The sequence below is a fragment of the Manihot esculenta genome, chromosome 5 (genome assembly GCF_001659605.2).
Source record: "Manihot esculenta cultivar AM560-2 chromosome 5, M.esculenta_v8, whole genome shotgun sequence".
NCBI classification, from domain to species: Eukaryota; Viridiplantae; Streptophyta; class Magnoliopsida; order Malpighiales; family Euphorbiaceae; genus Manihot; species Manihot esculenta.
The window spans coordinates 27,008,535-27,023,179 of NC_035165.2; the positions used below are offsets into that span (position 1 = coordinate 27,008,535).

At 30.0% G+C, this 14,645-nt stretch overlaps 2 protein-coding genes and 1 pseudogene across 2 annotated transcripts; 2 read left to right on the forward strand and 1 right to left on the reverse strand.

The window, feature by feature from the left end:
- Positions 1 to 402: 402 nt before the first annotated feature.
- Positions 403 to 2,633, reverse strand: LOC110615077 (annotated as a pseudogene).
- A 7,495-nt stretch (positions 2,634 to 10,128) lies between these two features.
- On the forward strand, positions 10,129 to 12,196 carry LOC110615791 (bifunctional dihydroflavonol 4-reductase/flavanone 4-reductase). The gene is made up of 6 exons (XM_021757899.2): positions 10,129 to 10,446; positions 10,527 to 10,699; positions 10,966 to 11,163; positions 11,260 to 11,419; positions 11,498 to 11,690; positions 11,801 to 12,196. Exons 1-6 carry the CDS (start codon positions 10,332 to 10,334, stop codon positions 11,964 to 11,966), a joined length of 1,005 nt encoding a protein of 334 aa, XP_021613591.1. The 5' UTR covers positions 10,129 to 10,331; the 3' UTR covers positions 11,967 to 12,196.
- On the forward strand, positions 11,867 to 14,339 carry LOC110615792 (bifunctional dihydroflavonol 4-reductase/flavanone 4-reductase). The gene is made up of 7 exons (XM_021757900.2): positions 11,867 to 12,001; positions 12,393 to 12,529; positions 12,611 to 12,783; positions 12,946 to 13,143; positions 13,277 to 13,436; positions 13,635 to 13,827; positions 14,035 to 14,339. The coding sequence occupies exons 2-7, from the start codon at positions 12,415 to 12,417 to the stop codon at positions 14,198 to 14,200; spliced, it is 1,005 nt and encodes a 334-aa protein (XP_021613592.1). The 5' UTR covers positions 11,867 to 12,001; positions 12,393 to 12,414; the 3' UTR covers positions 14,201 to 14,339.
- Positions 14,340 to 14,645: the final 306 nt, after the last annotated feature.

Below are 14,645 nucleotides of genomic sequence, written 5' to 3' on the forward strand. Positions count from 1 at the left end.
CCTGGAGAGCCCTTTACACGTCACCAACAAGCAAGACGAAATGGATAAAAGGGGAGTCTCCTCCTCAGAAAGTTTAAGTTTTATCTTTCAATACCAAAACTCTTGTAAAACCCTATTCTATTGGATCTCAGATCATCATATTGAATTTAATTATGATTCATGAAGAACTTAAGTGACAAATTTGACCCATAATTCAAATATATGATCCATAAGTCGATCTTTATTATTAATATCAACACGCTTTGTTCGAAATAAATCATTTACAATTTAATTTTTATTTTTTAAAATGAATATTTTTCTTTAAATTAAAATGATTGAATTATTTCACTTCTCATATATTAGCTAAGTATATAGATTTTTTAGTAAATTATTAGCTATATTTAATGTATATGCTCTCTTATTCATAAAGAGTGAGAATCCATTGTCCATAATTTAAAAAAAAAAATTAAATTTTTATCTCAGTTCCATTAAGCAGAAACTGGTAATAATCTTACAATACAGCATCCTATTAAAGGTGGTAATATATTCATGATATAACATTTCTTGTACGAGGTTCTTCGCTCAGTTTTCTAGTTTACTGCTATTGTTTGAAGTCCAAAGCTGCGAGCTTCTGATCTCACGTGCTTTATTCAATCTTCTCTATGTTTCTAAGTCTCGCATACATCTTTCCAATCTTGTTAAGCTTTTGAGACTGATCAGCTATAATACTGGCTGTTGTGGGGTTCTCATTGAAAATTACCTCATATCCATCTCGAAATGAATCCATTCCTTGTGTGAAAAGTTGCCAGAACATGCCACCGGCAGCTGCGCCTCCGCCTCTGGCTGATGAGTAAATCGCTGAGTAGATTGTATTGAACATCTTATCTCGTTGAATATAATCGGAGGTTCTTAATGATTTTCCAAACTCAGCAAAGAGAACTGGCTTCTTAAGAATATTGTTTGCATCCTCGGTATGATTCTTGAGCCAACTGCTTAGAAAAGATTCTTGGCTCTTAGTATCTGAATTAGGCAGCCTGTTCACAAAGAAAATAATCCAATTTCTCAGTGATATTAATCAGAATTTATTTATTCATTGTACACATTTGAACCGATTTTACATAAATTTCGATATAAAAAAACTTATTTTTTCTGCTAAATTCATGCAAATGGTTAGAAGAATTTACACTGATTTGTCTAAAATACCCTTTAAATAATCATGCTTTTTATACATATTGGTATTAAATAATTTAAAACTTGATAAGATATATATAAAAAATAAAATTAATATTATTTTAAAAATTTTAAAATCACAGATAGGTGAAATAAAATTTTTTTTCTAAAACGACAGTATAGTACCATTGATCAGGATAAGAATGAACAGTGGCGAAGTCGATGCCAGAAATCTGATTGTTAGCAATGAAATCTGTGCCTACTTGAAATTTAGGATTGAATCGCTGCTTTTCAGACGATAATTGACCATAAAACCCTTCTAAGCCTACTTCTAATAAATGTTTGCTGTCTATGGATTTCAAGTATGAAGCCATCTCTGTAATCCAAGCCTGCTTCAAGCATCAAGGTTAGTCAAATATAAGATTTTATAACATGAAAGGATTAATAAGAGGTGAAGAATAGAACCTGCATGGTTCGGCCTGAGGGATCTGAGTTGCACCTGGGCTCGTTCATAAGCTCCCAAGCCATTATTGTGGGTTCATCTTTGTAAGCAACTCCGGTGAACGTATTACGCCTTGTGAGAATAGCCTGTCATGAAGGTGAAAGTTTTAAATTTAAGTTGATGATTTTATAATATTAATATAATAAAAATAATAATATTAGAGAAAAGAAAAAAGATTAAAAAGAGACCTTGATATAATTTTTGTAGTATCCTTTGACGACGGAGTTCGTAAAGAAATCATCATCAGATGATAAAGATTGCCTCGCACTCCTTGCCCAGTTCACGTACTGTCTTTTTCCTCCATACTCCTCATAATTGTTCACCAAACTCAACACCACCTTAATCCCATGTCTCTTAGCTTCCGATATTACAAAATCCAATCCCTTCAAAAAACAATTCACAAAAGCAGAATTTAATAAAAAAAATATATGACAAATATTCAATAATCAGAGGATTATATCAGAAGGCTAACCTGAAAGGTCTGTTCATTGTAGTTGCCAGGAGAAGTCTGCAGAGCTCTGTCCTGTCCGTCGTTGAAAGCCCAGGTTCTCGCCAGCGTGAGGCCATGCTTTTTGGCTTCTTGAAAAACAGAGGACACTTTGTTTCTCTTAGAAGGGTCAGTGGCAAAATACATGAGCCAATAGGCATTGAATCCATTTGTATAGAATGGGCTTCCATTCAACATAAGCTGAACTCCTCTTGTTGTTATGAACCCATCGTCTGCTTCAACTGGGAGAACAATCCCCTGTTTTTGAACCAGAAGAAACGCCAAGAAAATCAAGCCCCACTGCTTCATTTCTGTGTTTCTCTTCTTGATGCTGGCAAAGAACGCGCCCGTATAAATTGTAAAGATTCTAGGCATGCCTATGTAGGTGGGGAAGCATCTCTACTTCTTTAAAGACAAGGTTTACACTGTTGGGGAAAGTTTTAGCTAGACTAGTTTACGGGGAACAACAGCCTAAAATGAAAGTGGAACTCAATAAAACTCCATACATTTATATTATAAATTCATCTAAATTCAATTTACATAAGTATCGTGTTATTGGTTTTTATAGGAGAAATATCCCTTAATTTTTTAAAAAAATTATTAATTTATTTCTATTTTAAATTTACTTAATTAAAATATCGGTTTAATTTATAATTAAAATTAATTTAATTTAAATAATATAAATATTTAAAATTATAAAAAATAAATAATTCATATTTACTAAACATTATAAGTATTTAAAATATCTAAAGGTTATTTTTAATAAAGTGATTAAAAAGTTAAATTACATAAAATATAGAGATAATTTAATTAAGTGAACTAGTAAATTTTTTAAAAAATTTTGAGATTTAATAGTAGTTTAAATTTTCTGGGAAAAAATAAAAAGGTAATTTCCTTAAATATCCATTATTATATATTTAAAAAAATTGTCTAAAATGGTAAGAAAACAGCATTTACCTTTCCTTAAATATCCATTATTATATATTTAAAAAAATTGTCTAAAATGGTAAGAAAACAGCAAAACTTGAGTAAATGTAACGGTGATTGATAAGGTTAAATTTGGTTATTTGTTGTTAGGGATAAACATTCGGTCGGTTTAATTTTTATTAGGGGAAATATTTGATTGGTTTAATTTAAAATTAAGTTAAATTGAATCGAATAAATTGAAAATTAAAATTTTGGTAATTATAAAAATCGAACTGAATAAATTTTGATCAGAAATCAAACCGAATTGAATTGATCTGATTCGATTTAATTTAGTTCAATTTGATCGGTTTAAAATTTTAATAATTTTTTTATTTTTTATTTTTTACATTTTATTTTTATTATTTAAAATTTAATTAAAATATTTTAACCTTGATATTATATAATTTATATATTATTAAATATAATATACTATTATCGGTTCAGTTTAGTTTTTATATTTTATTTTAATTAAAATTGAATCGAATCGAAATAATTAAAATTTTTAAAATTAAAAATTAAACCGAATCAAAATGAATAAAAAGTTAAATCGAATTTTCAAATTAATTCAATTCAGTTAATTTTATCGATTTGAATTAAATAGTTTTAGCGGATATCTTTAATGATTAAAATATAATATACTATTATCATTAATCGGTTCAGTTTAGTTTTTATGATTTTATTTTGATTAAAATTAAATCGAATCGAAATAATTAAAATTTTTGAAATTAAAAATTAAATCGAATCAAAATGAATAAATAACTAAATCAAAATTTTAAATTAATTTAATTCAATTAATTTTATCGATTTGAATTAAATAGTTTTAGCGGATATCTTTAATGAAATTGCAAAGCAGAAGGTATTTGTTGTTATTGTCAGAATTAGAAACCATGATACCAAAAATGCAGGAGTCTCGGTGAATATAGCCATACAATAAGACAATTTGGAGGTTTATATTACTATTTATTCATAAAAAAATATACATTTTCTTTTTTATTTTTAATTATAAATTTATTTTTATTTTGAGATGATGAGCTTTTTGTCAAGTAAATTTGTATTTTTTTTTATTTTTATTGGAATTTAAAACTTATAGTTATTCATATATAGTTTTAAAGTAATTAATTTTGGAAATGCCTAATTACACCTCCTACTTTATTAGGGCAACAACAACTAAAACACTCTAAAATATTCTTTACATATAAATAAAAAAGTATTTGAATCCAATTTGGGATAACTCTTTTTTCTCTCTAGATAAATAATAAAATAATAATAATAATAATTTTTTTAAAAACTGCACATTAATTATAATTGATAGTGTTGATATTGTAGTTTTTTGAATATAAACCTGCTCATATATATTTTATTTTGCAGGCTTATAGTCGAAGAATTATAATATAAACAATGTTATTGATGCCATTTGTAAAAATCGATACAAAAAATTATGCATCGATATAAAAAATTATGCATCTCTTCTATTTTTTATTATTATTATTTAAAAAAATTATGATAAAAAGCTTCTATGATAGATTTGCGACGTAATTAATTATGTGTTTGATATTTTCATCGCAAACCTTCTATGATCGAATTTATATTTATCACTACTATAGCAACGGATTTTATAATGGCATTGCTAAATCAATAACAAAACTTCATTGTCGCTAAATAATATGCATTGTTACTTTTAAGTATTTCTCAAGCTCTCATTAAGCATGAAGTTTACAAGATTTACCATCATGTTAATAATTTAAAAAAATTCTTTCATTACAAAAAAAATAAAAAAAAAGTTATAAATTATCTTGTTGCAAAATAGTGATATTTACACATATCAACCAATTAATATTATATACTTAACAAACTTACCAATGGTAAGTAATAATTATTTTTCACTTTTATATTTACTTTTTTATTTAGATTTTGTATTAATTTTAGGACCACATATCATTATGGGTCATCTTATACAAATTCAATTTTTATACTTTTATATATTGTACAATAATTAATTTTACAAATGAGATTTTTAGGTTATGTCACCTGTAAAGGAGGCACAACTCTATAATAATAGTACACTCCACATATCAAAAAGCTCTTTCTCAAATTCAAGCGATCTATTGCATCTTTAGGGGATGTAAGAGTGCCCTTAGGCGACATAAAAGCGCCCTTAGACGATAAAAGAGCGTTCTTTTAAACAACTAATTGCCCACTTAGACGACGTAAGAGTGCCTTTTCAGATAACCAAATGTCCACTTAGGCGACGTAAGAGCACATTTAACCAATGTAAGAGCGCTCCTAAGCAATGTAAGAGCGCTCCTAAGCAATGTAAGAGCGTCATTTTATGTAACTAATTGCCCACTTATGTGACGTAAGAGCGCCTTTTCAGGCAACTAATTGCGCCCTTAGAAGACGTAAGAAAATTCTTTGAGACAATCAATTGTCCACTTAGGCGACGTAAGAGCGCTCTTTTAGGCGATCAATTGTCCACTTAGGCGACGTAAGAGTGCCCTTTTGCGTCGCCCTTTCAGACAATCAATTGCCCACCTAGGCGACATAGGAGCGCCCCTAGGCGACATAAGAGTACCCTTTCAGGCTATCAATTGCCCTCCTTAAGCGATCTGCATGCCCTCATCAACAACTAATGCCCATGCGGTTTCTCATGATGGCAACATAGTATTAGATCTCATCAATATCAAGCCATCAAAGCATATGAGAACATAAGCCAGGTAATATTTATTTAATTATACAAGTTTATCTATTGAAATACTTATATTCTAGTTACATATTGTTAAATTTAGTCATCTCATCTGAATTAAAATGCACCCATAAAATATCATTACCACAAAACAAGTAGTAAAGAAACTAAGACTTCCAAGGTCAAAACACAAAGGCGATAAGTTCATCGAGGGAAAAGTTAATACAACCACTAAAGTGATTTGTCACCATATCCCCGTAAGACGACAAGTTTGTTAGAGGGAATAATCTAGTATTGAATCTAAAGATTCGAAGAATACTGATATAAATCAATATTAAAATATATTAAATATGAATCTTAATAATCCAAATCACGTTAATTATTCAAATAGCCTATACTCTTAATAAAATGATAGAGTTCTAATCACAATAGAATGTTATTCATATCATAATATTAATATGATATAATTTCATATTTTATCTTATTTAGAATTTCATATTATGTCTTATATAGGATTTCATATCATATCTAAACTCTATCTAATACATTATATAAGAAAGGAGCGGACAACCTCTATAATCAGAAACATTATTTTTTCCATTAGTAAATTTTATAATTTATTAATCACATATATTGACTTAAGTATCATAGAGAATATCAAAACAATCCAATCCAGTGTTCTATCTCATTTTGCAGATTTATCCATGAAAAATTATGATGTGAACAATATTAACAATCTTTTAATTTTTTAATTATATAAGTATTTGATGCTCAATTTTACATATTCTGTCATGTATAATTTTTTTTTATGAATAAGTTAATTGTTTGAACCAATTTGTAATTAATAATTATGTATATTTATTTAAATATTTAAATTTCCATTGACTAATTAGTTTTTTTTTCTAAAACTTGTTACTAAAAATTTGTTTGCATTAGTTTGATATTATCAATATTAATAATTTTTTTAACATTAATTCATGCTGATTATTTATATAAAAATGTTTAATTTATTTATGTAATTATTAATTTATTGAGAATAAAAGCGTAATTTTTTTTATAGGCTGCAAAGTAAATTTAATTAAAATATTTATAAAAATTTTGTTTTTTTTAAGTTGATAAAGATATAAGATTAAGATATAATTTTTTACTTAAGTTTTAAGGAAAATGAAATTTGCCCTTTTTTAAAAAAAAGAAAAAATGAAATTATTATTATTATTTTTTTTTGAAAGCATGAAATTTATTTCATTATACATTTAATCTTGCATGTTACGGAGATTATGAGAGTCGTTTGACGGTTAGGATTTGTTTCGCTCACTTGACCAAAGCAGACTGCTGAAAGTAACTTTATCGCAAATGTAGCGGACGTCACGGGACGTTCCCGCAGCAATGCCCGTGGACGGTGGATGAGCCAAAATAAGTTGGGAGATTTTAAAATCAGTTTATTTTTTGATATATTAAATATTATTTTTTACTTACAATAAATAAATTACATTAAATATAAAATAATTGAATTTTAAAAATCAAGAGAATCTTGATATAAATAAAGGGCAGCTTGACAAAATTGATAAATATTATTATCTTAAATTTGTGGTGTAACTAATTATTTTTATAAATAATAATAAAAAATAAATTTATCCAAATATGCGTGTGATCAACATCCATACGGAGAAGACGTGGACGAGGATGTGGATAGGGTTAGGGAATGGGCACAGCCGATGTTGGGTTCAGGGATTCAGGTTAAAGCAGTAATCGCTCTCCATATCTCCATCTGAATTTAAGACAATCCACATGGTCGTCCGAGAGATTCGCCTTCTAACCTATTATCAAGACAGCAACATTTTATCACATTATAATTCAAACATAAGTCACCAAACTAAGACTTTTGATGTTAGATTTCAAATTCTATATATAAACCACTTATAAAACATTAGTGTTGCGCTCTATGTTGATTAATCAGTTTCTCTGTTCAAAATTATAAATAAAGTGAATCTTTCCCTTGATGTTCAGTTGTTTTTCTCAGACATGTAACATGCGGTGTCCGGTTGGTAATCCCAACCAAGCAGCAAGCCCCTGGCAATGTGGCTTCCTACCTATAATGCAATGCTGGATTTTCTCAATTAGATTTCTAATGACTTGATCCAAACAACTTCAATTACAGGCAGTGTCTAGTGAGGAGAAATTCAATACGCAATCAAGAAAAACGTCTCAGAATTCCATAACCGTAGGATGTTTGTGGAGTTATGTAGGTTAACGTACCTCAATGAAATTGTATATCAATTATAGATAAGATACGTGGGTTATTTTACTTGACGTGTCCTGATGAAATTGTTGAGATTTGCTCTGAGCATAACTTGTGAGCGATGTGGATGAGTGAGAAAAAATACAGAGTCCTATAAGCAATCTTCAAGCTTCACTCCTTCACCATCAAGTTGATGCATGGCACATCACGAGCAAGCTTGATTGCGCTTGGAGCCAAGGTAAAATCATGTTGAAAATTTAATTTAAATCAGATTATAAATTCTAAGCAGATCCAAAATAAAATGAAAACCCAGCCCCACGTTAATAGATGTGCATTAATAATTTCTGATTTGATATGAACTTGTAATCTGAAGACCCCATATGAATTGAAAAGAGCATTAATTGAGTGTTGTGTCTCAGAAAATACGATCAGATTGTTCACTTCCCCTCTATGTTCCATTTTGGATTGTGTTCTTTGATTGCGAAATGGTAGTCAAGTAGGAAAATAAAGTAATTAAATTCATGCAGTTTAGTACTATTATTTTTTATTTATTAATTTTTCTAAATTCAGAATTCAAAAGTTATAAAATAATGATGTGAAAATGAGTGATGAGTTTAGGAGTGTAAACGAATCAAATTATTTATGAGTTATTCGAGACTCGACCCAATAAAAATTCGATCGCGTTCAATTCGTTTTCTAAACGAGACGAATTTGAATTCACTTTTTAAATTTATTTAATAAACGAGCTAAGAGTGAACTTAGCAATATTCGATTTATTTAAATTCGTAAGCTCGATTCGCTTTCAAATTTATGAATAACTTCGTGAGCTGATTGGTAAATAAGTTTGCAAGCAAACTCGTGAGCGTTTGCCAACACTAATTCCACATTAAAAATTAAAGGAATACGGAGGATGGTATCTTATATATAATAGGACAATTATTCTACATTCCTTTTCATTAATTTTAAATTTGAAAGATTTCAATTAAATAAAAAAATTTAATTTAAAAATCTCTTAATAACTTTATAATTTAAAATTTTTTTTAATTTAAATTTGTTTATAATTTAAATAAATTTAAATTATATTGAGTTTGTTTATAATATAATCCAACTCAAATTCGAAGTTAAATGAGATTTAATTTAAAATTTTTTATTAAAATTTGAATTGACTCATTAATGTAATAAATAAATTTATTACGAATTGAATTTGAATCGAATTCGAGTTGAATATTCATTTTATTTTATGAATCACGTTTAAATTTATAAATAAAGTTTGAGTTGGATCTTAAACTTAAAATTTTAAATTTATTTTTTATTTAAATTTAAATTTATTAAAATTCAATTTGATTCGGTTCGATTAGGGTAGTAAACGAGTTTGAGTGAATGACATGCAGATATTGAAGATATAAATGGAATAATGAAGAGATTGTTAGGGTTAGGGTTCTTGTGGGTGGGGCTTGGGATGATTTGGGTACTTGTGAAAGACGTTATTTGGGCTTTAACTGATTTGTACTTCTCTTCCTCTATAACTCAAAAAATATATATATATATGCAATTTCCTATTAGGCTTGAATGTGGTCCATGTTGAAATGCAGTTTTAATTTTTTTTTTTTTTTATATTATTTCCTCTTGGGCTTTGAATATAGCCCAAATTTAACCTGATTTTGATGCTACTTCCTGTCAGATTTTGACTATTGCCCTATTGTTTTTTTTAAAAAAATGGGATTTTAAAAGGATAATTTAGTCTAAAGGCTTGAAATTTGAACGTATCACTCAGTAGACTAAATAAAAAATTAAAATTAATTAATGTAATTATTAAAATATAAAAGTAAATTAATGAATAATGACAATATGTAGCACCTCACAATAACTAGCCCATTTAAAATTCTACAAATTTTAATAGTGATTGAGCTTAACTATATTAAAATTAATATTCTTTAAAAAAAATAAATTCATATAAATGTTAAAAACTCAATTAAAATTTGCAAAATTCTACAAACCAGGCGGTAATCTCCATGTTATCCTACCATGTCGAGTTGATCAAGTGATTGGAATATTTGGATTAGCTAAAGGACGACTGAACTAACAAACAAAATAAACAAATGATTCATCTTGCCCATCTCAATTTCAATGTCACATCACTCCAATTATGATAAAATTTGATATTTATCGTGAAGAACCCATCCTTCTGGAGTATTTGATGCAGGGAATCAACTGGCAAATGACAAATTTTCAATATAAAGTTGCAGAAATCAATTCCTAATTTGCAGAGCAGCATCTTTCAGAGAAATTTCAGTACCCAGAAAATATGGAAGGAGGCGAGACCGTGTGCGTGACCGGAGCCTCAGGATTCATTGGGTCTTGGCTCGTCATGAGGCTCCTTGAACGAGGGTACTTTGTCAAGGCAACTGTGCGCGATCCTGGTTTGAAATTCTTGCCTCTTCGTAATAATTTTTAACTGATTTCAAATTAGCTTGATATGATAGTGGGTGTTTGGTTGCAGAGAATGTGAACAAGTTGAAGCATTTGTGGGAGTTGCCAAAAGCCAGCACCCACCTGAGCTTGTGGAGAGGGGAATTGGCTGAGGAAGGAAGCTTTGACGATGCAATTCAAGGGTGTAGCGGAGTATTCCATGTTGCTACTCCTATGGATTTCTCTCCTGATCGAGATTTAGAGGTGCTCTCATAATTTAATTGTGGAGATTTTGCTTTTTCAGTCAAATTCCAATATGATTTCTAGTTGGGTTCATCCAGTTCATTTGATTTGATGAAATTCAACTTTTTTTTAAAAAAAACTTTTTATGATTTTGACTCAAAGAAGAACTGGATCAGATCAAAATGAAATCAACTTAGTTCAAAACTTTTTCAGGGTAATTTTATTCAACTTCAAGTTAAATAATTTCAATATAAACAATCTATTTGGAATAAATTTGATTGTAACAGGCTGAAACTATAAAGCCTACAGTAAATGGGGTCTTGAACATCATGAGATCCTGCTTGAAGGCAAAGACCATTAGAAGATTCATCTACACCTCAACCACAGGAGCAGTTACCGTCGGACCGCCACCACCACCGCCAGAGTATGATGAAAGCTTTTGGACTGACATTGATTTCTGCTATGCCGAGAAGATGCCTGGATGGGTCCGCATTTTTCCTTAAATCGATTTAACTTAGCCGTTAATCATGATAGATTTCACATATATAATCACTCTTGGTATTGGTGGTGTTGTTTTGTAGGCATATTTTGTTGCAAAAACAAAAGCTGAGAAAGCAGCCTGGGAATTTGCCAAGGAAAATGACCTAGATCTCATCACCATTCATCCATCTGTGGTGGTGGGTCCATTTCTTACCCCTTCAAAGCCTTTCAGTATAGACTTAGGAATGGCCTTGATCACAAGTACGTATAATCACTACCCATTTCTGTGTGTTTAATTATGTTAAGATTAATTCATTTCTTAATTTTGCAATACCATAGGAAATGAAGCACTCTACAGCATGTTGGCTAGAGTGAGAGCAGTGCACGTGGATGATGTATGCAGTGCTCACATATTCCTCTTTGAACATCCACAAGCAAAAGGGAGATACATATGCTCCTCTCATACTTTTACTATTGTGGATTTAGCAAAATCTCTGAACCAAAAGTATCCTCAGTACAATGTTCCTTCCAAGTAAGTACATGCATCATTGAATTTATTATAATCGTGAATATGAATTTAAATTAATTTTATAGTATAATTTTGTGATAAAATTCTAAAATTATTATTAATGAATGATGTAGATTTGAGGGTATTGATGAATCTCTGAAAACTATCCCATGCTCATCAAAGAAGCTAATGGACTTGGGATTCACATTCAAATATGAGTCTAGCAAATATGATTCGGGAGATTTATATGCGGAAGCTTTTGATTTTTGCAAAGAGAAGGGGTTTATGCCACAACCATAGTGTGTTATGCAGCAAAGAAGGGATTCCATCTCAAGGCATTTGATTAGCTTTAATATGGACTTGCCTTTGTTAAATTTGTAATATTTGTGGTTTGATTTACTGCTTAATAAACTGTTAAATTGAAAAAAAAAAAAAGTTAAAAGAAAGGGAGAGCCAATAAAAAAAACTAATGGGTGGATCATGGACAAATGTGATATTTAATACAGTAAAATCTAGATCGAGTTTATAAATTTCGTATAAATCTAAATCGTAAAAACTTAAATCGAATTCACATCAATTCAGAAAGAAATCTACTTATATTTATATTATGAATTTATGCTGACCGGATATAAAATTGCCCATGACAAATTAGGAATATAAAGTTGCAAAAATCAATATTCAACTACACCTTCCTGTATCCTTCCTTACCAAACCTACATCTTTCAGCCTCGATTAACGCGAAGCAAATATGGAAGGAGGCGAGACCGTGTGCGTGACTGGAGCCTCGGGGTTCATTGGGTCTTGGCTTGTCATGAGGCTCCTTCAACGAGGCTACTTTGTCAGAGCAACTGTTCGCAATCCTGGTTTGAAATTCTTACCTCTTCTTCGTAAATCATTAACTAATTTCAAATCAACTTGATATGATGGTGGGTGTTTGGTTGCAGAAGATGCGAACAAGGTGAAGCATTTGTTGGAGTTGCCGAAAGCCAGCACTCACTTGAGCCTGTGGAGAGGGGAACTGGCCGAGGAAGGAAGCTTTGACCATGCAATTCAAGGGTGCAGTGGAGTATTCCACGTTGCTACTCCGACGGATTTCTTTCCAGATCGAGATCCAGAGGTACTTCCATGTTCCAGTTATGGAGATTCTGCTTCCTTGGTTATAATCAGAGTTGAATGTGCGGTTCGATTTTGGACTGGAACTGAACCAATGTGATCAGCGGTTTTGAACAAAAATTTAATTTGATTGGTACCCATATAAAAGTAAATTCAATTGTGGCAGGCTGCAATTATAAAGCCTACAGTGAATGGGGTGTTGAACATTATGAGATCCTGCTCGAAGGCAAAGTCCATCAGAAGATTCATCTACACCTCAACTCTAGGAACCATTGGCGTCCAACCGCCGACACCGCCACCAGAGTATGATGAGAGCTTTTGGACTGATGTTGATTTTTGCTATGCTGAGAAGATGCCTGGATGGGTCAGCATTTTCCTTCTTCTGAATAGTTTGATTTTAATAGTCGATTATGATAAATTTCACATGTATATCAGAAAAACAACTCGAACGAGTAGAAGAATGTCATTGACTCAATAACTTTGAGATGGTTTTATAGGCATATCTTGTAGCAAAAACAAAAGCTGAGAAAGCAGCATGGGAATTTGCAAAAGAAAATCGCTTACATCTCGTTGCTGTTCATCCATCTGTGGTGGTGGGTCCATTTCTTACCCCTTCAAGGCCTTTCAGTATAGACGTAGGAATGTCCTTGATCACAAGTACGTATAATCATATTACTGGTTCTTAATTTTATGTCTGAGAATTTTGGATATATTATTCTCTAGATTGAATTGTGATTGGATGAAAAATTTATTGTTGTAACATGAATTGAATAAAAAATGAGAATTTGTAATGAGAGCAGAGGATGAGGATCAATCTAATGCTAGTTTTTTTAACTATAATTTGCAATATCCCAGGAAATGAAGGAATCTACAGTATGATGGCTACAGTACCAGCAGTACATGTGGAAGATGTATGCAGTGCTCACATATTCCTTTTTGAACATCCACAAGCAAATGGGAGATATATATGCTCCAACCATACTTCTACACTTGCAGATTTAGCAAAATCGTTGAGCCAAAAGTTTCCTGAGTATGATATTCCTACAGAGTAAGTATGAAAATTTTATAAAATTTAATTCAATTGATTTTTTTAATGATTTTTGTATTTAAAATTAAAAAAATTATAATTATGAATGATTTTGTAAAATTTTTTATTTTAATTTTTTTCTTACAAAATAAAATGTTTTAAATGAGGTCTCTATTTTGCTGGATAAATTCAAAAAAAAAAAAAAATCACTACTAATTAACGATGCAGGTTTGAGGGTATTGATGAATCCTGGAAAGCCCCTTACTCGTCAAAGAAGCTATTGGACTTGGGATTCATGTTCAAATATGAGTCTAGCAAATATGATGTGGGAGATCTGTACGTGGAAGCTTTTAAATCTTGCAGAGAAAAAGGGCTTATGCCGCAGCCAAGTTGATAATCAAAGAAGAGATTCCATTTGATATGCTTTTAGCTATGAGTTTGCCTTTATCAAAATCGAAGTATATGCATTTATGATTGAACTTATTGTCTTATTTTAATTTTTATAAAAAGATATTAGAAATTTAATTAAGTAGAAATAAAGTACTGAGAATTTTTTTTATCAAATTATAATCTCAATAATTCAAATTTAAACAGAAAACTAACTTAATCAATCAAATTTAGTGTTTTTAAATTATAATAAAATCTATTTTGTAATTATTTAAAATAAAAAATTATTATTAAATTTAACTATGAGTATTTTTTATAACCGTATTTATAAATTATAAATAGATATATTAAATTAATACCTTTCATGATTAAATTTTTAAAATTAAAAAAAATTAGATAAAAGAAATTTTACGGGAGCTCAATTAATTAAAACCTATAATACACAAGGCCCT

Bases quoted from the DNA above. Each gene is read 5' to 3' on its own strand.
- LOC110615791 (XM_021757899.2), top strand. From the start codon at position 10,332: ATGGAAGGAGGCGAGACCGTGTGCGTGACCGGAGCCTCAGGATTCATT. The intron at 10,700-10,965 runs GTGCTCTCATAA...TGATTGTAACAG, and splicing joins CTCCTGATCGAGATTTAGAG to GCTGAAACTATAAAGCCTAC. The intron at 11,164-11,259 runs GTCCGCATTTTT...GTTGTTTTGTAG, and splicing joins CCGAGAAGATGCCTGGATGG to GCATATTTTGTTGCAAAAAC.
- LOC110615792 (XM_021757900.2), top strand. From the start codon at position 12,415: ATGGAAGGAGGCGAGACCGTGTGCGTGACTGGAGCCTCGGGGTTCATT. The intron at 13,144-13,276 runs GTCAGCATTTTC...ATGGTTTTATAG, and splicing joins CTGAGAAGATGCCTGGATGG to GCATATCTTGTAGCAAAAAC. The intron at 13,828-14,034 runs GTAAGTATGAAA...TTAACGATGCAG, and splicing joins GAGTATGATATTCCTACAGA to GTTTGAGGGTATTGATGAAT.